This window comes from Pelophylax lessonae (genome assembly GCF_965119305.1).
Source record: "Pelophylax lessonae genome assembly, chromosome: 5".
Lineage (NCBI taxonomy): Eukaryota > Metazoa > Chordata > Amphibia > Anura > Ranidae > Pelophylax > Pelophylax lessonae.
Window position 1 is genome coordinate 329,114,280 of NC_138772.1, and position 23,348 is coordinate 329,137,627.

Consider the following 23,348-nt stretch of genomic DNA (forward strand, 5'->3'; position numbering starts at 1 on the left):
ATAGATACATTTTAGTCCCCCAAGGAGAACCCTTCATTCAAAACTCTCAAAACAACTAATAACTATCCATAGAACTCTAAGGCCCTGTTCACATTGGGGCGATCCGACTTCCCGGGGCGACCTCGGAGCGGCCGGCACGGACTTCATAACATTGAAGTCTATGACGGTCGCTCCGGGTCGCCCCAAAGAAGCTCCGGACCCTTTTTCTAAGTCGGAGCGACTTGTGTCGCTCCTATTAGAACGGGTCCACAGCTTTCCTATGGAAGGCGACCTACGGCGACCTGTGAGGCGACCAGGTCGCCTCACAGGTCGCCCCAGTGTGAACGGGGACTAATACTTTTAACCTGGTTGTCGCTGTTCACCATTTATCAACACCTCCTTGTGGCATTTTTCTTTCTCTTTTTTTTCCCTTCCCCCTTTCCTTTCCTTTCCTTTCCTCTCCTCTCCTCTCTTCCCCCTCTGCCCTCCTTTCTTAAAATCGCTTTTTACTACAAATCTTCCATTCCTAAAGTAACATTAGCATTAGTCCATACATCCCATATCCTCTTATATTTTTGTGTCACTCCTCTATGCTCATACATTATCTTATCATAGGGTAGTATTTGATTAACTGCTTTAATCCATTTATTTACTGAGGGTGGTGCCACTTGCATCCATTTTACAGCAATTTGCTTCCGTGCCAGAAATAATGTTTCCTGCAATAGAATCTTAGCATGTCTAGGCTAGAATCTAGAATCTTAGTATGTCTAGTAATCCCAACAAACACACCTCAGCAGTACATGGAATTGATCTAACCAATACAATTGACAGCTTTTCTGTTACTTGCTTCCAATACCCTAAAATGAGATCACAGTGCCACATTAAATGTAAGAAATCTTACACCCTCTGATAGAGTATCCTGATTTACCTTTCCACATTACTCTATTGTAACTTATACCCATTTAAGCTGGAGTGACTGGCGTTGTCCCCTAGACCCGGAGTCATTGTTCCCAAGGGGTTTCGGGATCCGGAGGGGTGACGTCAGGCCGCTGATTACACCTCTGTGAAGATGTTATACTCACATGTATGGTATTGTAACATGGAATGTTGTTTGACCTTGATATCCTATGGAGTCTTTGTATACTTGGACTGGACATGTTTGATTGTTTGTTACACTACTGTTCGTTTTATACTCTTGAAATTTCAATAAAAATGTATTGAATTAAAAAAAAAAAAAAAAAATGTAAGAAATCTGGTGGCATCTCAGACAATTTGATGTGGCCATGCACCCCATTCCAAGTAATCTACATGGGCTAAGGTATACTTGATGTATCATGTATAATTGAATTCGCCTATTGTCAGCTGCTGGTGAAACCGTCAACTGTATGCAGCAAATCTCTTCCCACCTCTCATCCGTCATATTCGGGATGATCATCTCCCATACTCTCAATGTATTGCTACATACCTTGGCCTCAAATTGTGAGTAAAGTATAGATATCAGTCCTTTAGGGCCCTGTGATATCAACACTTCACAAACCACGACCATAAGAGCATCATTATTCCAAGACAGGCCTAATGCCGACTGCATAGAGTCCTCCAATAAGGACAAGAACCAAGATAGGACAAGAAATCCATAGCCTGGGGAACAATCACAACCAACTAGCCCTTTCATGACACAGATTTCTGTGGGCTAAATAGTGTACCATGCAAGGCACTGACTGATCATGGTGAGGCATTGGCTGATCATGGTGAGGCATGATAAAACGTAGGTGTTCTGAAATGTCATGGCTTATTCAAACAGCTGGAAAATAAGTTGGTGCTGGAAGGTTTCTCTCTGCCAGATGTTGTGATTGCTGGTTTGAACAGGATGTAGGTGACTATATAGTGCCTACCATGTGTTACAGATTCTGAGTCCTTCCCTGATCTATGTCTGAATGTTGAAGTATCTTCTCTAATGCTCCCCAGCCCAGTCCTCCCTTGTATAGAACTGCAGGGGAGCCTGCAGAAGAGACACAATCAGATTAAAAATAAACCTGGAAATTCTTCACTAGCGAATAATAGAGCTCATTCTTTTCACAGAGTGGGGAGTCTAATAATTAGGAGTGAAGCTAACATTTATTGAGGAATCCCTGACAAGTGTTGGATAACTGGAGCAGTGGTGAGGTAGTGTATGCAGCAAAGTAGTAAAACAAAAAAAAAATTGTAAAAAGTCCTCAGGAGCATGAATTAGGAAGTTACCAGAGCAACTTGTACGTGTGCAAAGCAAAGGGAAACTGCTGCATCACATAAATGAAGAGGTCTGGTGCCTTTTGTCTTGGTAAGTCAAGTGTTGCATAGTATCAGACTGAGAAACATCTATAGGATTGCTGGTCTGAGCACAATCCCATGTGTTAAGCCCCGTACACACGATCAGATTATCGAACGATCTGTCGTCCGTTTTTTGTGGCATGCTAGTCTGATGTGGAAAGTGAAGAGGTTATTTTCATACGAATTTTCCCGTTCCACAGAATTCTACTTCAGAAGTGATGTCATGTGTTGGACTGTTTTGTTTGTGTTCTTTCGTCTCTGAGCATGCCTAGTCTTGCTCTTAAGATTTTTTTCTGTCAAAATCTGTACTAATGAGACGATAATCGGACGTTGTATTACGGACGACAAAAATTATATAGCCTGCACATCAGGATTTTGTCAGCCGAAAAGTCGGAGTCGGCTGTCGAAAGCACCATACTAACAATCCGAAAATCGACAGATCGGTCGTCGGACGAATTTTCTCTTATCGTGTGTACGGGCTTTTAGTGTGGACCCACTGCTTCACCAGACAAGAGTTACAACAAGGCAGCAGTACTAGTTCCAGAGTGGTCGGCTGGAGAATGGTTACTTGTGCATTAGAATTGAATACAGATATCTGGATTACATTTGTTTTCAGTCATATATTTTTTCTAATCTAAACAGCGAAAGAAACAATTGGCTCTGCTACACAGACATGCTTGGCCAAATTGAATTTTGCTGAAACTGGAACACTATAGTATGAACCACGCTTTAATGAAACAAAGAGGGTAGATGAACAATTACTATAATTCTGTTTGTTTTTAATTAACAGATACAGAAGCCAGAGGAAACATAATGCACTTAATGATTCCACTGTAATTAATCAATGGGCAAATTAAACATAGCTGAGAAGCAGAAAATTCCCACACATACAAAACAAAAAAATCCTAATAGCTGTACCCGTGTAATTTTAAATGCATTTTATTTCAAAGTAAACCTGTGAAGACAGAAATGGGAGATGCCATTTCTACAGGGTGCATTCACACTTGCGAATGCACCCTGCCGCAGATTACCCCAGCAGGTGTTCCCATGATTAGCTGCGAGTAGGCAGCCCCATTGAACGCAATAGGAAGCTGTTGGGTCCTGCATCTAATCACATAGATGCAATAGATGCAATAACATAGGGTAAGGTAGGGGTAAATTTACTAAAACTGGTGCACTCAGAATCTGGTACAGCTGTGCATTGTAGCTAATTACCTTCTAAAGGGCCATACACACTATGAGATTTTCTGAAGACTTTTTCCTTCAGATTTACCTTTTCTATGTAGTGCAAGGGCCTGCCAGATTGCATACAAATTGAAAGTGTTTAGGTTTGACCTCATATTATATGGTTTTGGTAAATCTAAAGGAAAAAGTCTTCAGAAAATCTTATAGTTGTGTATGGCCCATAACTTCAGCTTGCTCAATTAGGTTTTGGCAATAAAACCTGGATACTGATTGGTTTCTATGCAGAGTTGCACCAGATTTTGCACTCTCCAGTTTTCCTAACAAAAAAAAAAACCCTATAGACTTACATATAATTTCTCATGCTGCAATCACATGCGAGTGATTTGTCTGGATGCAGATTAGATGCTGAACACACGGATGTAATCGCAGCTTGAGAGATTACATGCGAGTCGGCGCAATTGGCTGCGATTGCCGGCAGCCTCCCATTGCTTCCAATGGGGCTGCCTACCCGCACTGAGGTTCTCGCATGTAATCGCCAACAGGGTGCATTTGCAATTGTGAATGCACCCTTAACCACTTGCCGACCGCCGCACGACTATTTACGGCGGCGGTCAGCCCCTCACAGGCAAAGTGACGTAAGACTATGTCACTAGCCTGTGAGCCTCTAGGGGGCGAGCGCGCGCCGCTAGAGGCGCGCTCCCACCCCCGCTCGTTCCCTAAGCAGTCTGCGCGTGTGACCGGCGGACCCGATGTCCGCCGGTCATTTGCGATCTCCCCGTGGAGAGGGAGAAAGGCAGGCAGCTAATGTAAACAAAGCCGCCTGTCATTCTCCCCTGTGTAAGAACAGAGATCATACGGTCCTGCTATGTAGGATCGTATGTCTCTGTTGTTACACCACTAGCCACACCCCTTTACAGTTAGAAGCACGCCCCTAGGGACACACTTAACCCCTTAATCACCAATAAAGTTAACCCCTTCCCTGCCAATGTAATTTTTACAGTAACAGTGCATATGTATAGCACTGATTACTGTAGTAATGTCACTGGTAACCCCAAAAGTGTCAAAAATGTCCGTCAAGGGTCCGATCTGTCTGCCGCAATGTCGCAGTCCCGCAAAAAAAATCGCAGATCACCACCATTACTCGCTAAATAAAAACACCAAAAATGACAGAAATCTTTCCCTTAGTTAGTAAACGCAATAACTTTTGCGCAAACCAATCAAAATAAGCTTATTGCGATTTTCTTTTTACCAAACATATGTAGAAGAAAACAAATTGGCCAAAAATGTTAAAAAAAAATTAGATTTTTACATTTTTTGGGGGGGAATTTCATATAAAAAAATGTGAAAAATATTGTTATTTTTTCAAAATTTACACTCTTTTTTTGTTTATAGCGCAAAAAGTAAAAATCGCACAGGTGATTAAATACCACCAAAAGAAAGCTCTGTTTGTGGGAAAAAAAGGACATCAATTTCATTTGGGTACAGCGTTGCACGACCACGCAATTGTCCGTTAAAATCACGCAGTGCCGAATTGCAAAATAGGGCCTGGTCAGGGAGGGGGTAAAATCTTCCGGCGCTTAAGTGGTTAATTAAAGTTTCTGGCTTTACTATCTGAAGTCATTCATATGGAACAAGCATGGAAATGTCATCCTTCATACTTGTTCCAAGTCATTGACCCAATAGGTAGTGACATCATGCTGCGGGAGCTGATGAGACTGCAGATCAGGCTTGCCAACTATCAGTAAATTTACAGACAGTTTGTAAAAATCAGTGATTTTTACAACTGTCGGTAAATATCAGGTGCTGTTAGTTTTTTATGCTGTGTTGACTTTTTAAATGTAAACCAGGCAAATTACTTATTATTATTATACAGGATTTATATAGCGCCAACAGTTTGCGCAGTGCTTTACAACATGAGGGCAGACAGTACAGTCACAATACAATTCAATACAGGAGGAATCAGAGGGCCCTGATACTTATAGCTTGTTATAGGTGTTGTTCATGTTTCCATATTGTGTTTATACTGTTTAAATAGCGATTGCCTTAGTTTTTAGTTGGAGTCCTGCCATTTTTCAGTTTGTCAGTAAAAATGTGCTCCGTCAGTAAATTTTCCATGTTCTATCAGAAAAATGCTGCTAAAGGTTAGCAACACTACTGCAGACATGTTACAAAAGGCCATAAGAGACGGCAGATATGTTGCAGAAAACATTCAAGAATGTCAGGGGAACTAAGGACTTATGGCAAGAGATGCCATAGAGAGGGAACATGCTAAAGAAATATAGCCCAGGACTGCAGACATCCTACTGCAAGCAATGACTGTGGGCATATTGCAAAAGAGACTCTGCAGACGTAAAAAGAGGAAAAGAAAAAAGCACAAAATAACAAAAACTATTTATAAACGGTGGTGGAATGCCCAAAAACAACATTTAACTAGTATAATCAAGTGTAATTAATGTTTTCCTTCATTTGTTTAAGTTCCAGTTCTGACAGTATGAGAACTTTGATATGTTTCTGCAGTTCTGGTGTGCGGGCATTGTATTATGGTGCGGCAATTCTGGCAGTGAGGCTACTGTGCCAACAGTGTCTATTGGTTCCAGGGCCCATGGGTTGCAAAATAAGATCAGTGGGGCCACATCCAGCCTTTAGGTGACATCAGGATTGAAGGCAATTAAATGTTAGTTATCAAAAACCAAATTTTGCTGAACATCAAATTATTTCTAAGCATAGAAATATAAATTCCGAATCACAGAGATCAAAGCATACATATTATGCCTGCTAGCTTTCTGTTCAGCTCTCCTTCTCTCACTATTTTAGACATTTAGACAAGTGCTTGCGTTTTGTTGGTCCCTAATCCATGGTGGAGCTGAACCCCCCCCCACTAATGAATCAATAGCACATAGCACACTTAAAATGCTCTAGGGCAGTGATGGCAAACCTTGGCACCCAAGATGTTTTGGAACTACATTTCCCATGATACACAACTACACTGCAGAGCACAAGGGCATCATGGGAAATGTAGTTCCAAAACATCTGGGGAGCCAAGGTTCGCCATCACTGCTCTAAGGCCTATTGAAAAACATGCCGCCTCAAAGTACACATACACTATATTACAAAAGGTATTGGGACACCTGCCTTTACACGCACATGAATTTTAATGGCATCCCAGTCCTAGTCTGTAGAGTTCAATATTGACTTGGCCCACCCTTTGCAGCTATAACAGCTTCAAGTCTTCTGGGAAGGCTGTCCACAAGGTTTAGGAGTGTGTCTATGGGAATGTTTGACCATTCTTCCAGAAGCGCATCTGTGAGGTCAGGCACTGTTGTGTATGATAAGGCTTGGCTCGCAGTCTCCTCTCTAATTCATCCGGTAGGTGTTCTATCAGGTTGAGGTCAGGACTGTGCAGGCTAGCCAAGTTCCTCCACCCCAAACTTGCTCATCCATGCTCAACCACAGAGACATACGATCCTACATAGATCGTATGATCTCTGCTGTTACACCAGGGAGAATGACAGGTGGCTTTGTTTACATTAGCCGCCTGCCTTTATCCCTCTTCACCGGGAGATCGCAAGTGACCGGCGGTCATCGGGCCTGCCGGTCACACGCGTGGGAATGTGCAGGAACGAGCGGGGGCGGGAGGGGCTGACTGCCACAGTAAATATACTGTGGGCGGTCGGCGAGTGGTTAAGTGTTCCCTTCACTGTAACTAAGGAGCCAAGTCCAACCCCTGAAAAACAAATCCACAACATAATCCCCCTCCCCCAAATAATTTGCACCAGTGCACAAAGCGAGGTCCATAAACACATGGATGAGTGAGTTTGGGGCGGAGAAACTTGACTGGCCTGCACATAGTCCTGACCTCAACCCAATGGGACATCTATGGGATGAATTAGAGCAGAGATTGCGAACCATGCCTTCTTGTCCAACATCCAACATCAGTGCCTGACTTCATAAATACGCTTCTAAAAGAATGGTCAAAGTTTCCCATAGACACACTCCTAAACCTTGTGGACAGCCTTCCCAGAAGAGTTGAAGCTGTTATAGCTGCAAAGGGTGGGCCAACTCAATATTGAACCCTACGGACTAAGACTGGGATGCCAATAAAGTTCATGTGCGTGTAAAGGCAGGCGTCCAATACTTTTGACAATATAGTGTATGTCACAAAGCAAAAGACCTCTTTGCCGGTTCTTGGTAGAGCTGTTAATGTTGAATCCTAGATAGCTATATTAAAAGACATAAATGTATGTAGTCATATGATAGTTAAAGAAAATATTTATTGTATTTTTACTACTAGTGTAAGTAAATTAACTTGTCTTGCTAACAGCCCAGGAGGTGTAGTGGTACCACCCCAGAGGGATGGTCCATGACAGTCTGTGCTCAGTGGAAGTTGTTTGTGTTACACTGGCTGTTTTTCAACCTGAAAGACTGGGCATCTAGTAGTGGAACTACTACAAGGGTAGTAAGTAAGTACTGCAAGAGATAGCTAAGAATTAAAGGTGACCATTACAGGAAAAGCTTCTTTTTATTGTTAAGGCCTTGTCCACACGGGGTGATTTAATCCATGCATCATGCAGGGCTCTGTTTTACTAGCACGGGAATTATCAGGTGTTGCCTGCATCCCTGTGCCAGCAGTCCCACTGTTGTTTATTGGGACTCAACAGCTGCATGGACACAACTGCTGCTCCCAATATGACATCCATGTGGGTCCAGCATGCACCCACCCACATGGATGTCACATTGGGAGCAGCAGCTGTGTCCATGCAACACCTGTGCATCCCCATGCTGGTAAACACAGCCCTGCATGGGGCATTGAATTACTTGCTATGGGTGAATGGCAATTGCTGGGCTGCATATTTTTTTAATTGGCTTATCTAAAGCCAGATTACAGGTTAAAGCCCCGTACACACGTACCGATTGTCGGCCGAACGATCGGCCGTCTTTTGTCCGGTGCTGTTTTGTTGGTTGAAAAGTGCTCAAGACTGCACACGAATTTTGTCGGCCAACAACAACCAACTGCAGAAGTGATGTCATGTTCTGGTCAACTTTTCGTGTGTTTTTTCTTCACTGAGCATGCCCAGTCTTGATCATCACATTTTTGTCGGCCGAAATCTGTACTGACTGACGAACAATCGGCCGTTCTTTGTTGGCCAACAAAAAATTTAAAGCCTGCACACCAGATTTTGTTCGGCCGAAAAGTCGCAGTCGGTTGTCGGAAGCATCATACTAACAAGCCGACAATCGGCCGATCGGACGTTGGCCGCATATTTACGGCCGACAATCGGTACGTGTGTACGGGGCTTGACTCCAAATTAGTTTGCAGATAGGTCCAGGGCCTGGTTGTATTGTCTGGTAGGTATGTTTGTATCACAAGTCTGGCTAAACAGAATTGCAAACCCTTTAGTAGGTAAAATAATTAAAATATATGGTATTTATTTGGCCATCTTGCCAGGAGTTCCCCTTAAATGCAGTTGGATATGTCTAAATTCAATAGTGTGGGTTGTGATATCTAATTTCCAATAACTTCAGGGGGACACTGTCCAAAATGAGTAATATTTGCAGAAGTGTATGGTATTCATTTTCCCAGTGAATTTTCACAGATCTATTAAAGATTTCTAGAGAACTAGGCTTCCAAACAGCACAAATTAGAAAACTCTTCTCTGTTGCAATATAATTTGTGGCAGTAGTTTCATAATAATAATAATTGTGATTTTATTTCCCCAGATTATAACAGCAGTGACCTTAAAACAGCATGCCGCAAACATGAACTCTATGTCAGTTTTCAAGATTTAGGATGGCAGGTAAGGAACTTTTATTGTTATCAATTTACATCCATAAAAATCTTTGTGTCTTATTGTCGTTCTTACTTATTTTTTGGCATTCTACTCCGTCTGCATAGCGGACTCACATTTATTCCTGTCATGCCGGCGTGATTTTTAAGCCTTGTTTTCTTATGTCTTTCTATATTTGTAAAATGTTTAAAAAAAAATCCAATTGAAACAGAAAAATCTTTGTATCTTCAGCTTAGTATTGTTATACAAGATTTATACAAGTGTACAATATTTACTTAGAAAAAGACAGTTTTATTAACTTTTATTATTATTATATATTAAAGGACTTAGTCTGAGTGACCAATTCTCTTGAAAGCCCATTCACACCATTACCCCCCTTTAATTACTGTACCTTCCATGTGTTCCCCCACCGCTCTGTTCATCCATCAGAGCTGTGGGTGCAGTCCCCTTCTAAGCTTCATGTTAGCCTATATTGGGTTAAAATATAATTAAACACTCATTAAAAAAAAAAAAAAAAAATATGAATCCATCTAGCTATACTGGATACATAATAGTGAGATACAAAGGAAAAATGAGAAAAGCGCATCTAAGTGCAATAATTTTAATAGGTCAGACACAAGCACAAGTGCAAACTCACATAAGCAAAGGAAATGAAAGCTCATCTGAATGCTGGAAGCCCAATGGCGGAAGTATCACTTGATAAAGGAGAGAGCATGCCCAGTTGGGCCCTGCGCATGCTCTGAAACGCGTTGTGTTCCTCTTCCGCCCTTCAATGACGTTACGCGCTGCTTGACGTTACGTCCCAGGCAGATCCTCCGTGAAGCCGCATCCGGAAAATGCAGGCAAGCTGGCCCTCTTCCCATCTCCCACAGCCATTTCGGCCGACATACCTGGGACCCTGGGCGCCTTCAGTGATACGACCGCCATTGGGCTTCCAGCATTCAGATGAGCCTTCATTTCCTTTGCTTATGTGAGTTTGCATTTGTGCTTGATCTAATAAAATGACTGCACTTAGAGGCGCTTGTCTCATTTTTTTTCTTTGTATCTCACTCACAGAGTTGACTTCACTCTGCAGAAGAGCCCACTTTGCCCATCAGTGCATGTTACAGATCAATTCCTCCCCCAAAATTTACAGGTGCACTCACCCTTCTTATGGATACTTTTTATGGACATTCACTAATGGACTTATGGATTGTATTTAGTTAATATCCACCTTGTGCGCTAACATTAACCCCAACAATATTAGACCTTCCCAGAAACTATGGACCCACCAACAACAAAAGATTTCCTCCAGGCAACAATAGATCCCCCAGCAACAATAGGTCCCCCAGCAACAATAGATCCCTCCCAGCAACAGCAGAACTGCCCCAACAATATTCAACCTTCCCAGCAACTGTAGACCCCCCCCAACAACAATAGATACCTCCCAGCAACTATAGATCCCTCAGCAACAGTAGGTCCCCCAGAAACAATAGATCCCTCCCAAAAACAATAGGTCCCCCAGCAACAGTAGATCCCTCCCAGCAACTATAGACCCAACAGCAACAACAGACCCACCAGCAACAATCGATTTTCCAGCAAAAAGCTCTGACTATAATCATTTTGCACCAGTTTACCCCAAATACATTTGCTTTAGGAGTGTCTAGATGCTTTGTTGTCTCTCTGCTGTGTTTCCCCTAACTTTCCGTCATGGAGCGCACACTGTTTATATACAGTCATGTTGCTTACAGAAGGGTAGCTGGAACAGAGCTGCTCTCGATCACTGGCCTAGTGGGAAAAGAAGGGTTGACATAAAGTAAAGTGACATAAAGTAAAGTGACATAAAGTAAGGCCTTCAGTGCTGGCCAGAAGCACGCATGTTAGGGTTGCTATCCTGGGGCTCAAGGGAGACCCTGAATAGAAGCACAGCCTCCCTGTAAGAGGAAGTATAGAAGCATCAAGTTGGATGTAGAATTCTGCTAAAAGGATAGGATGTGCAAAAAAACATCAACATTATTATTATATAGTATTTATATAGCGCCGACAGTTTACGCAGCGCTTTACAACTTGAGGGTAGACAGTACAAATACAATATACTTTCATACAGTAGGAATCAGAGGGCCCTGCTCATTAGAGCTTACAATCTAAGATGATAAGTATGCGAATTATGCTTTTATTTATTTATTATACTTATTTTATTTTATACTTATATAGCGCTGTCAATATATGCAGCACTTTACATATACATTACACATTCACATCAGTCCCTGCCCTCAAGGAGCTTACAATCTAAGGTCCCTAACTCACATTCATACATACTAGGGCCAATTTAGACAGGATCCAATTAACCTACCAGCATGTCTTTGGAGTTTACTTTGTCTTTAAGGGTTTAATAACACTTTAAAGCAGGGCTGGATCTAGGGGGGTACTGGGGTGGGCTGTGCCTCCCAGGATCAGTGGCATTAGCAGGGTGGACCTTACAATGAGGCACTGAAGCCCAGCCCAACCACCACGGTGCAAAAACCACAAGGATGAAATGAAAGTGTTTGCACCACCAGTTCAGACAGTCTAGATCCAGCCCTGCTTTTCCGGAGTATTAAACCCCCAAACAAAAATGTAATATACTGTGGCTTACCAGCTGTTAGATGTGGCTGCATTCGTTTTCAAATTTTAGTCTTTTTTTCCATTATTTGTACCTGGTGGTACAGTTACTAAGTCTGTTTTTATTTATTTCCAATATTTTTATTGAAAATATTAAATTAGAGGGTTGAGTCAAACAATTTACCACTGAAAGGGGTGCTTAAAACAGGCAGCTTTTATTTGCTTTTTAAACCTTTATCCCAAAAGAAAAAAGAACTGTTGCTGTAACTTTTTGCAAAAATTGTTAGCTGGATTAATTTGTTAGTAAAGTCTGTCTAAGGCTGGCCATACACTATACAATTTTCTTGTTCAACTTTCCTTTAGATTTACCAAAACCATGTAATATAGGGTCAAACCTAAACACTTTAAATTTGTATGCAGTCAGGCAGGCCCTTGCCCTACATAGTTTAAGGTAAATCTAAAGGAAATTGAATAAGAAAATTGTATAGTGTATGGCCAGCCTAAGGCAGGCCATACATGGTGCAAATTTCTTTCCTGCAACTGCCGGTTGCAGGAAAGAAATTTGCACAATTCCCCCATCAACACAGACAGTGCTAACAGGGGAATCAGCAATTGTCTTCTCCCAGCGGGGGACGAAGGAAACCATCCCCACCAGGAGAAGACAGTGATTATTGCTAGTGGCTATGGCAGCTGCTTGCGATAATCGGACGCGAATCCTGCAGGCTGGTTGTACCCATGTTGATTGATCAACCTGGTACATTCAGCCTGCCCATTTAACAGGTCGGATCTCGGTCGGTTCCTGCTGAACCGGCCGGGATTCGAACCGTGTATGGCCGGCCTTAATCTTTTAGCGCCTCCAACACGACCCTCTTTCCCCCGATTACCAAATTTGCTGTTCAAAGGTAACATTGTTACTCCTCCATCCAGAGTGCTGACATCTTAAGACAAGAAGTGAGTGGAAGGAACACTAGGTGAAAAGTGAGCGAAAAAAAAACTTTAATAAATAATTCAAATGCACCTACCACATATAAGAATGTGTAAGCTACAATATATAAAATAGTTTTTTTTTTTTTGGGGGGGGGGGTTTAATACTGCTTTTATTAAATTACTGAAAATGTCATTCTTATGATATGGACAAATCTGACAACCATGAGCAGTTGACCTCATAATAAGCCTATATACAGACTACCATAGAATAATATAATATTGTTGGATGCAATACTATGCACAAGGCAAATATCGAAATATCTTTGACAAGTTAAAATTCACAAACAAAATAGCAGGAGGGTTTAACACACCTGAACTGCAGCAAGCAGGAATGATTACACTTTTGAATTATTAAGGGTCTTTAAAAACTCTTCAGAAACTCTGTTTTGCTGGATGATATACAACTGTGAGCTAATAGTATGGTTATGTGTTAAAGGACTGGATAATAGCTCCAAAAGGCTATGCGGCTAACTACTGTGGAGGAGAGTGCTCGTTCCCACTAAATGCTCATATGAATGCCACAAACCATGCCATTGTGCAGACCCTGGTAAGTGTTGCAGTATTTAAATATATTATGCCTTTCAGTGATTACCTGTGCTTTCTGGGTTTGTTTTCATAGATATATGAAAGATTTACTAAATAATGTGTGAACTAAAATCGGCTTCACTCCAGTAATGGCAAGATTAAAAAAAAAAAAGAAAAGTAATCCATATGTCTACTGTAAAATATGCACATTACCCCATGCTTTATTCTTATAAAAACAATGCAAGTGTTGATCTACCAGAAATAACGTCCTGTTTGAGCTGACATCACTAATTTGGCTACACTGAAATCCCAAGCAGTGTCAGCCCTGCCCAGTTCTCTTCTGCTGGACCCCAGAACAGCTCCCCCTCTGCTCCTCTCTATAACATAGAAGAATGTACCAGAAGGGAGAACACTTGACATTTCAGTCTAGCAAAGCAGCACTGTCCACTCAAACAGGAAGTTAGGAGCTCACTGGACGTCTGGCAGATCAACAGGTATATTTCTTTATCTGCTGTGTTTGTGAAATGATTGAAATGTGCACGCCTAATGGAGACGTAATGTCATATTCCCCTGCTGTAGCAAATTGAATCATGCTTTGCTGGGGTTTTTTCTCCTTCCTCTGGATCAACTGCGGGTATAGGATTGTGTATATGAGATTGTATGGTTGGGTTTTCTTTACTGTTTTTTATTGGTTGAGTCAGATGGACTTGTGTTTTCTTTCAACCTGACTAACTATGTAACTATGAATGTTTTTTTTTGTTTGTTTTTTTATTTTGCCCAAAATCCAATTTAGTAATTTAGGCCCAAGAAAACAAGAGTATGTCGTCTTTAAACTAGTGATGGGGTCACTTATATAGAATTACAAACCTACTAAAAGAATAGTCGCTAGATTACCTTTCTGGCAACTTATTTTTTTACATGCAGCTCTTTGCCGACTACTGCTGGTATTCGACAGGTCAAGGGGTCATACATGTTTCCCCGAACAGGTCTGATGTTTGAAATCACGGGGCCAAGTACATCCTACTTGCCACAAGGCAGTACAGCTGGTCCTCCTGCTTGGCAGGTGCCGGGTCCCCCTTTTGAACTGATGGGGCCTGGGCCCAGTACAGGAGGGCTGGCTGTACTACATTATCACGGCCCTGTCCGTGATGCATGCTGGGGTTCCTCTTGCTGACTCTTATATCCTGTAGTGACGTATGAGCTGATGGAATCAAGCATAGCAATGCTGTAGGCAAGCAGGTATTCTCATCACACCCAGCACGGAGAACAGGCAGCATCCAGTGAGCATAAGAGACAGCTTTTTGGAAAAGGTGTATATAGTGACTCTTCTTTTAGCAAACATGTAATTGTAGCTCATCCCCTTAAGGACCGAAAGTAATTGGGATCCCCACCCTACACAGCCAGGCACACCAAATTTCCACAGCCACTCCAGAGTCAGAGAACAGTCCATGATTTTTTCTTTTTTTTTGAGGGTTATAAACTTGGATAGGTCCCACTTGACTTCTAACAAACTTTAGGGACAACTTCTCCTATATACAGTACTATATACAGCTCCTCTTCTTCCTCCGGCACAGTTTTGCTTGCAGAACCCAGCTGTGTCACCTTATTGCAATTTGGTAGCAAAGGCCCACTACAGGGACTTGCAGCTCCTATACTTGCAGATAGGTTGAGTGACACAGCTTACACTTTCCCAGCACTTCCTCTCTGTGGTCACTAATCCCAGCACCACCTCTTCAGTCACTGCCAACCCACCTAGCTTCAGCTGTCCCTTTCACTATCCCTCCAGGCTAACTTTCCTCCACAGTCCTCCAGACTGACACTCTCTCGGCAATCCTCCAGACTGACACTTGCCAGACCACCTGACTGACACTCAGGAGATCATCTGGACGTGTTGACCTGCTTCTGCTGTCCTCTCACTTGCTCCTATGCCTCCAGGAAAGGTTTACACTGTGTGATGTAGGGGGAATCTTTCGGCACCATGAATGAAGTCACCCCTCCCCTCCCCCCAGACTAGGTGGCACCCTCAAGGTCCACCGACAGTCTCCTATTTATGAGGTGGCCTGCCCTCTGCCAGCCCATTTTCTAGGGATTAAAAGGAAGACAAAAGAGCGCCTCTAAGTGTAATATTTTAATGTACATAAATGGAGCAATCAGCCAAATAAAAACTCACATGGGGTACAGAAATATAGGCTCATCTAAGGGTGACAATCCAGCAGCGGGGAGATCCATGCGTCCAGTCCAGAAGGCTTAAAGCCACGGTATAGCCTGTACTCGCCAGCAAGGATGGAGTAATTCCTGGTGAGAGCTGGGTGGACAGCAGAATGGAACTTCTGTCTTCTTTTTTATGCTATATCCAGGCTTCACTCCAGAGGAGAGCTGTGCCCTAGTGTATATTGACCATCCACAGCCTATCTTACAAGTCACCTTGATTTTAAACAGACATTGTAATGGACTTTATATAACTCAAACAGCCCCTCCTAGCCTCCACCCACTACATCTGGAAGCTTCTCCAAGGTTCCAGAAAACAGAGGGAGGCACCAAAAGAGCTGTCTGAATAAGTCTGAGTCCAGCCTCCCTGAGTCACCTGACCCTGACTCAACCCAGTCCTGGCTCTCAGCCAAGCCAATTTATCTACACTAACAACTTAACTATGTACACCTAGCACACTAGCTACAGGGTGCTACGTAATTCTATACAAGTGACCCTGTGTTGACTGGTCTCTTTAAAGCTACAGTGAGCACTGCCCAGTAGCTTAAAGCAATAAAAAAAAAACAATACTCACTTTTTTCTGGTTGCACTATAGTGATAAAATGTAAAGTCTGGTTTAAGAGGCTTATTGCAGTTTGTTCATGATCCGTGCTTTTTACACTATTTTATTAATTAAGCTCCCAAGAAATATCTTGCTTTGATAATGTATTCACAAGAGTGCTGTCGAACAGTTTATTGTATCTTGCAATAAGTGTTAAAAAGTTTTGCTGTATGCACTCCACATTTTTTTTATTCTTTTGCTTACTGTTCAGGGTTTCACCATAATAAACGGAGTTCCAACAAATACATGGAGCTGTCAGAAGATAGCGGGCATTTAGATAACATGTAGGAAAGAACTGCGATGCACAAGAATCAATAACAGTTATCAAATAATGAGGTTTTTTTTTTTCCATTTCATTTCAAGAAATTCCTAACAGCTAAAATGGTGGTAATAATAGGCTAAAGTACATAATTTCTCATTGTTCTGCTCCATGGAAAGCCTCTAGGAGGCTTAAAAGTTCCACTGCCAAACATCTAAGGGAGAATATATGTTTTTTGTTTGCAATATTTCCAGTTGTTTTTCTTTAATCCGTGGCTTTGAAACTGACAAAGAATTATCGAACACCCGTTGAGTGCTGAAAGCTTTTTTTATCTTGAAACCCCCCCCCCCCCCCCCAAAAAAAAAAAATCCTATTGCCTTGGTAAATTAATTGTTTAATTTCAAATTTTTTTGTTCAGTTTAGTTTTATAAATGCAACACATACAGCTGCATCTAAAAAAAAAACTAGAAAATCATCAAAAAACTAGTTCTTTCAGTAATTCAATTCAAAAAGTTAAACTTGTATAGATGCATTACACACAGAGTTATATATTTTAAGCATTTCTTTCTTTTAATTTTGATGAATATGGCTTACAGCTAGTGAAAACCCAAAATTCAGTATCTCAGAAAATTAGAATATTACATATGACCAATAAAAAAATGATTTTTATTACAGAAATGTTGGCTTTCTGAAAAGTATGTCTATGTATGGTATTGGTATGCACTAGGGATAGACCGATTATCGAGGGCCGATATGATCTTTCCCCGATTTATCGATATTGGCCCCGGAACCGGCCGATATTGCCAATATTTTTGTGACATCATTCTGCCTTCTTAGGCCGCCTTCCTCGCCTTGGACAGCCTCGTCTGGAGTCGGGACTAGTCTTACGGGAGTGTATCACAGCCAACCACCCACAGCAGGCCGGTGCCAGCCAGCCACCCAAATCCACAGGCCCTGTACCAGCCAGCAAGCCACAGGCACTGTACCAGCGAGACAGCCACCCACCCACCCACAGGCCCTGTACCAGCCAGCCACAGGCACTGTACCAGCCTGTAGCCCACAGGCCATGTACCAGCCACCCACCCACCACAGGGTGCCAGACAGCCAGCCACCCACCACAGGGTGCCAGCCAGCCATCCACCACAGGGTGCCAGCCAGCCGGTCACCCAGCGCAGGGTGCTGGCCAGCCAGCCACACTCCACAGGGTGCCAGACAGCAAGCCATTAAGCATTAAACACAAATTAACATGTGCAGTACCAGATTTGTGTAAAAAATTGTCTTTATTTTTCATAACTTTAAATGTACAAAATATTGGCCCATATCGGCCTATACCGATACATTGTGACCGAAATATCGGTATCAGTATCGGCCCTGAAAAAAACATATTGGTCTATCCCTAGTATGCACTATACTAATACTTGGTTGGTGCCCTTAATGCAGGAATTACTGCATCAACGTGACGTGCATGGAGGCGATCAGCCTGTGGCACTGCTGAGTTGTTATGGAAGCTCTTTGACAGTGGCCTTGAGCTTGTCTGCATTGTTAGGTCTGGCGTCTCTCATCTTCCTCTTGGCAATACCCCACAGATTCTCTATGGGGTTTAGGTCAAGCGAATTTGCTGGCCAATTAAGCACAGTGATACCATGATCATTAACCACTTCCCGCCCGCCCTATAACAGATTGACGGCGGGAATGTGGTTGTATTATCCTGACCGGACGTCATATGACGGCGGCAGGATAATACAGCTCTGCGCGCCTGACACCCTGCATCTCCGATCTCGGTAAAGAGCCTCTGACGTAGGCTCTTTACCATGTGACCAGCCGTGTCCAATCATGGCTGGTCACATAGTAAACAGGAACAGCCGTTGATCGGCTTTCCTTAGTTCGTGCCTGACAGGCACGAGTAAAGGAGCGCCGATCGGCGGCTCCCCTGACAGGGGGGGGGGTCGGCACTGGTAATCAGATCATTGATTACCAGTGCAGACCCTCGGGGGGGGGGTGCCACTAGACCCACCAGGGATGCCCACCCATGACCCCAGGGATGCCCACCTATGACCCCAGGGATGCCCACTATGGCCACCAGGGATGGCAGTCAGGGCTCAGGGAGCCCCCCATTGCCCTCCCCATCAGTGCTGCCCGCCAGTGCCCTCCCTATCAGTGCTGCTCACCAGTGCCCATCATTGCCATCTTTCAGTGTCGCCCACCAGTGCCCATTATTGCCCACCAGTGCCGCCTATCAGTGCCCATTAGTGCCGATCAGTGCCGCCTATAAAATATATGAGTTTCACCATTTGAATTGAATTACTGAAATAAATTAACTTTTTGATAATATTCAAATTTTTTGAGATGCACCTGTATACAACAAAGCACAAGTTGTGAGGTAAGACTTTTCTTTTTTTGCACCCTTTATTGCCTTTCAGTGCTGCTGTTCCCTTGCCACCACTTGTTTGCACTCTAGTTATGGCTGCATGACGTTTCCTGATAAGTGTAGAGCTAGTTTACAGGCAATCAGAAGGCAATACTGCTGTTTTTTTAAAAACTGTAGGGGAATTTGTATGTAGATTAAGTGGTATATGGGGAGTTACAAGGGATGTATAGAGGGGGGGGGGGGAGTAGGGTTCAGGGACTCAAACTAGTAAAGCCAGAAACTGAGCATGACAACCAGAAACGAGCCTTTTCTACTGATTTTTGATTATTATTTCTTTCTTTTTTTTTTTTTGCTGTTAATATATTTTTCACTCTTTTTTTTTTTTTTTGTGTTGCATAAAAAGAAAATGTGCAAAATTTAAAAAAAAATGCCTATCTTTCATTTGCATGCAGAAACATAATTTTAGTGTAATTTTAAATGGGAATAGGTATAATATTTATTTACAGTCAAATTATTTTATTACTATTTATTAGAATCTATAGACAAAAGAAAAGATGTAATAAAAGGGAAACTTGTTTTTTTCGGCTTTAAAAAAAAAAAAGAAAAAATGAAAAAAGAAAAAATGAATTCAGATATTGTTTTAACATACAGGTATATTTTTCACAATAGTAATTCTCTGATAATTATTTTTTAATGATTTATATTGAAAAAAGTTTTTGACCGACAATAAGGTTCTTAATAACACAGGTACCAATTAAACAATGGTGTTATTATTGTGGGTGTCAGATCAGTACATTTTGGTCATTGCATAACTATACCATATTAAAGTTACTATATAATTCTCTGATAATTAATGTATTTAAATTTAATTTCTTTAGGGATATATATGATTAACCATCTAGCCTCATTTACGAACATGGCAGAGAATGTACGTCCTAAAAAGACTTATTAGTTACAAACATATACAGATATTTAAATTATCTGAAAAATGTTTTTGTTTGTTTTTTAATAATACTTACCTGCGCTTTGCAATGGTTTTGCACAGAGCTGCCTCAAACCTCCTCCTCTGGGGCTCCCCGCACCTGGCTCCTCCTCCTCTCCTAGTGTGCCCATAGCCATCTGCTTGCTATGGGGGCACTCGTGCAGGCTCGATCCTGAGCCAGGCTGCATGCGTCTATAGGCACACATAATGCGGCTCGGACCTGCCCTCTGCTCCCTCCCCACATGATTTGACTGACTGTCTTTGGCTCCTGCTGCTCTCAGCGAAGCTTGTGAGAGCAGAGAGAGTGGAGAGAAGAACTGAAGCCGGGCACAGCGCTGGATCGATACAAGACTCAGGTAACTGTTTAAGGGGGGAGGGGGGGGGCTGGGCTGTTACTGGAAGGTTTTTTACCTTACTGCAGAGAAGGTAAAAAACCTTTTGCATTTGTAACCACTTTAAGATAAACTAAATTAAAATGGTTACCCATTGGCTATGCATGCCTTTTAATTGAAAAGTTAAGAATAGCTCTCAAAAAATGTTTCCCAGTGCTAAACATTTCATCCAAATTTTAAACTGCTGCATTTGTAAGTTTCAAAAGCCAGTATAAAGCAATAGAAGTGGTAAAAAAAAGCACTTGTGGGTTTAACTAATATGTTTTTGTATGATTCTATTTTAAGGCAGCGTGGCAGTGAGTGTGTCCTATGCCAACATACTTTTTCTGATAGGCGTCCCCCGTTCTCATCTAAAAAAGTTGAAGTATGCATTCCTGTTGTACTGACAGTAAAAATCCCTACAGGAGCCACTGTCAATCTACATCTAGGAATGAGCCGAGGGTGTAGCTGCCTATATAACCACTGCCAGACTATTAGAGCATGTGGGCCACCATACCCTGGCCTGAAGAACCCTGGTTTTCTGCTTGTAGTCTCCTGGAATAGAACTGAAGCTACTGGCAGTATCCTATGGTAATTTAGCCATATAGCGTGAGCACATGAAGAATGGAAATTTAGGAGATACTTAGCATTGATAGGTTTAAAAAATATATATTTTTTGAAAATAATTTTTATTGGGTTTTGAAAAGCAATACAAAGATACAACCGACTGTGTTATGAAACAACATTGGTAATGCCCAGTAGACACGATCCGAAAATCGGATGACTCTCCGTCCGTTTTTGTTTGGTTGCTAGGAACTCTCAATTATATTCGCAAATGGGAGAGGTTACTTACCATACGAATTTTCTCGGACGATGATTCAAAAGCTTCCGGTATGCGTAACAACGCTGTAGCGTGTGAGGGGAAAATGATGTCTACTGCTCATGCGCTGTCTACTGCTCACCATTTTTTTCGGACGAACAACATACTGATTATACGATTATCGTACGATGTGTTATAATACGATCAAAATGTTTATGCTTGCACGACCGGATAATATCGGGCGAACTGTCGTGATCGCCTCTCGTAAGCTGTGTACTAATGATCAGATTATCGTCCGATCCTTTCACAAGCGATATTTTTCGTCCGATTTTCGGATCGTGTGTACGGGCCATAAGATATGCAATAACGAGAAAAAGAAACAAGTGTAACATTAGTATCAACAAGCAATCTACAGACGTACTGTAATGGTAGACAGCAGATATAGGCAAGTGAGGGCGATGGGGAACATTGACCTGCAGCAGGGGGGGGGGGCAGAGAGGGAGCACCCCATGTAAAATATAAGAATGAAGGATCATAGAGGTACTTCCAGAGGATAGTCCATCCCCTCGACACCCCAGTGGGAACATCCTGTGTGGAGGGGACTGACTCCCCCAGTGTGGACTTCCCACTTACCCCCCCCCCCTCCCACCGCTCTCTTGGGTTTCTCATTTGGTTCAGGAGCTTAACTTCTACACCCTGCTAGGTAGTTGTAATAGGTGTGGTTGTTAGTGCATCAATTATGCCAAGTTGACCATGCTTTTGTGTGTTTTCCCATTGACATTTTCGACATTGATAACATGAGTTCAAAGGTATCATTTTGTTTGACCACTACTTCAGATTGGTTGGGTGTTGAGGTGGATTTCCAGTCTCTAAGAATTAGAAGGCGTGTCTTCAGGAGGATATGTGATATGATTGTTCTAAGGTCTGGGGGGATTTTATCTAAATGTGAAGTCTTAATTAAAAAAAAAAAAAAAGGCAATGATACATATTAATTTGATTTTCTTTCAATTCACAGGTCCATCTTATGAATCCAGAGTATGTGCCAAAGCCGTGCTGCGCTCCAACCAAGCTAAACGCCATCTCAGTGCTTTATTTTGATGATAACTCAAATGTTATACTTAAGAAATACAGGAACATGGTGGTGAGAGCATGTGGCTGCCATTGAGGAGAGAGGGAAAACAGTCCTATAGCCAATCCTCAGAGGGGCCCCAGAGTCAAGTGAGGACCATAGAATAGCAGCACATTGCTATTAAAGACTGAGATAATCAGAAGGAAGCATAGGCAATGCTTATTTATAAAGGGGTCAGTTTTGTATATTACACGTACTCACACTGTGCCGCCAAAGACGGTCGTATCAATTCAAGGTGGATATATGAAATGAAAGAGAATCGTTGGAAATAAGATTTTGAAATTGTATTTTAGTTAGCTTGGATCAAGCTGTGTTTCAACATAAAATAAATAAATAATATATACGATCTGTAATATTATCTTTTTCCCTCCTTTGGTGGTCTAGAAGTCAAGATATCAGAGGGACTGGGAATATTGCACAAATGGTTAAAGTCAAGGAATTATTTTCGAAAGGACGTAACACCAGCAGTACTTGTCATTGATATATATGTAAATAATGTTATTCCAAACATCTGCTCATATTACTGCTTTGTCCCAGGCTGTGGGGAAACCCTAAATATGGGGGTCATATTATCCGGAAATTAACTGCTTATTGCCACAAACCCTGCAGTGCATTTATTGAATACATGGGTCAAAATGGACTGACTCTAAAAGAGTTAAAGTTCTGCACTAAGTTTGCATTGAAATGTAAACATCCTCCCCATAGATTTTCATTATCAGTATTCTTCAATCTTAAACATCTCATAAGTCACTGATTGAATTGGCTCAATGCCTAAACAGCACTCAGAACTTGCATCATGTGTAGCTACTATTGGGTATTGATGCAGAACTAGTGTCCTTATGCTTTTCTAGAACTGAGGAGCATCTACGATTTAAAAGATTATCTTCAGGCATAAAAGCTTTCATTTAGATACACAGAGATTAAATAAATCCTTCTACATAAGTTGTACCGGTTTACCAGCAATCATATTTTCTCTACGTCCATTCAAATTCCAGATTATACAGCTTGTCTGAACTTTTAGAAAGCAGTGGGCAGGGAGCTGAAGTTACACTATGCAGAGGTCAGTCAGGAGAGATGGTTGGAGGGACCAACCAACAGACAGGAACAGAGCTGAGGCTCTCAATTACAAACTGTGTGCTGGAGCTCCCTCCCCTGCCACCTTTTATCTGTTGGTGTCAGTAGGTGACTCACACAGGTAGAAGAGAAACCAGGCAGCAGACAGAAATGACTAGTGCTCTAAATTTAGGCACACTATAGAGCA

General features: G+C 42.1%; 1 protein-coding gene across 1 annotated transcript in view; it reads left to right on the forward strand.

Annotated features, from left to right (window-relative positions):
• BMP6 (bone morphogenetic protein 6) overlaps nucleotides 1-22,440 on the forward strand; it is a 278,729-nt gene extending 256,289 nt beyond the window's left edge. The window contains exons 5-7 of the mRNA XM_082258764.1: nucleotides 9,190-9,266; nucleotides 13,261-13,371; nucleotides 21,974-22,440. Coding sequence (XP_082114890.1) covers nucleotides 9,190-9,266; nucleotides 13,261-13,371; nucleotides 21,974-22,123 — 338 coding nt within the window. The 3' untranslated portion in view covers nucleotides 22,124-22,440. The remainder of the gene's footprint in view (nucleotides 1-9,189; nucleotides 9,267-13,260; nucleotides 13,372-21,973) is intronic.
• Nucleotides 22,441-23,348: the final 908 nt, after the last annotated feature.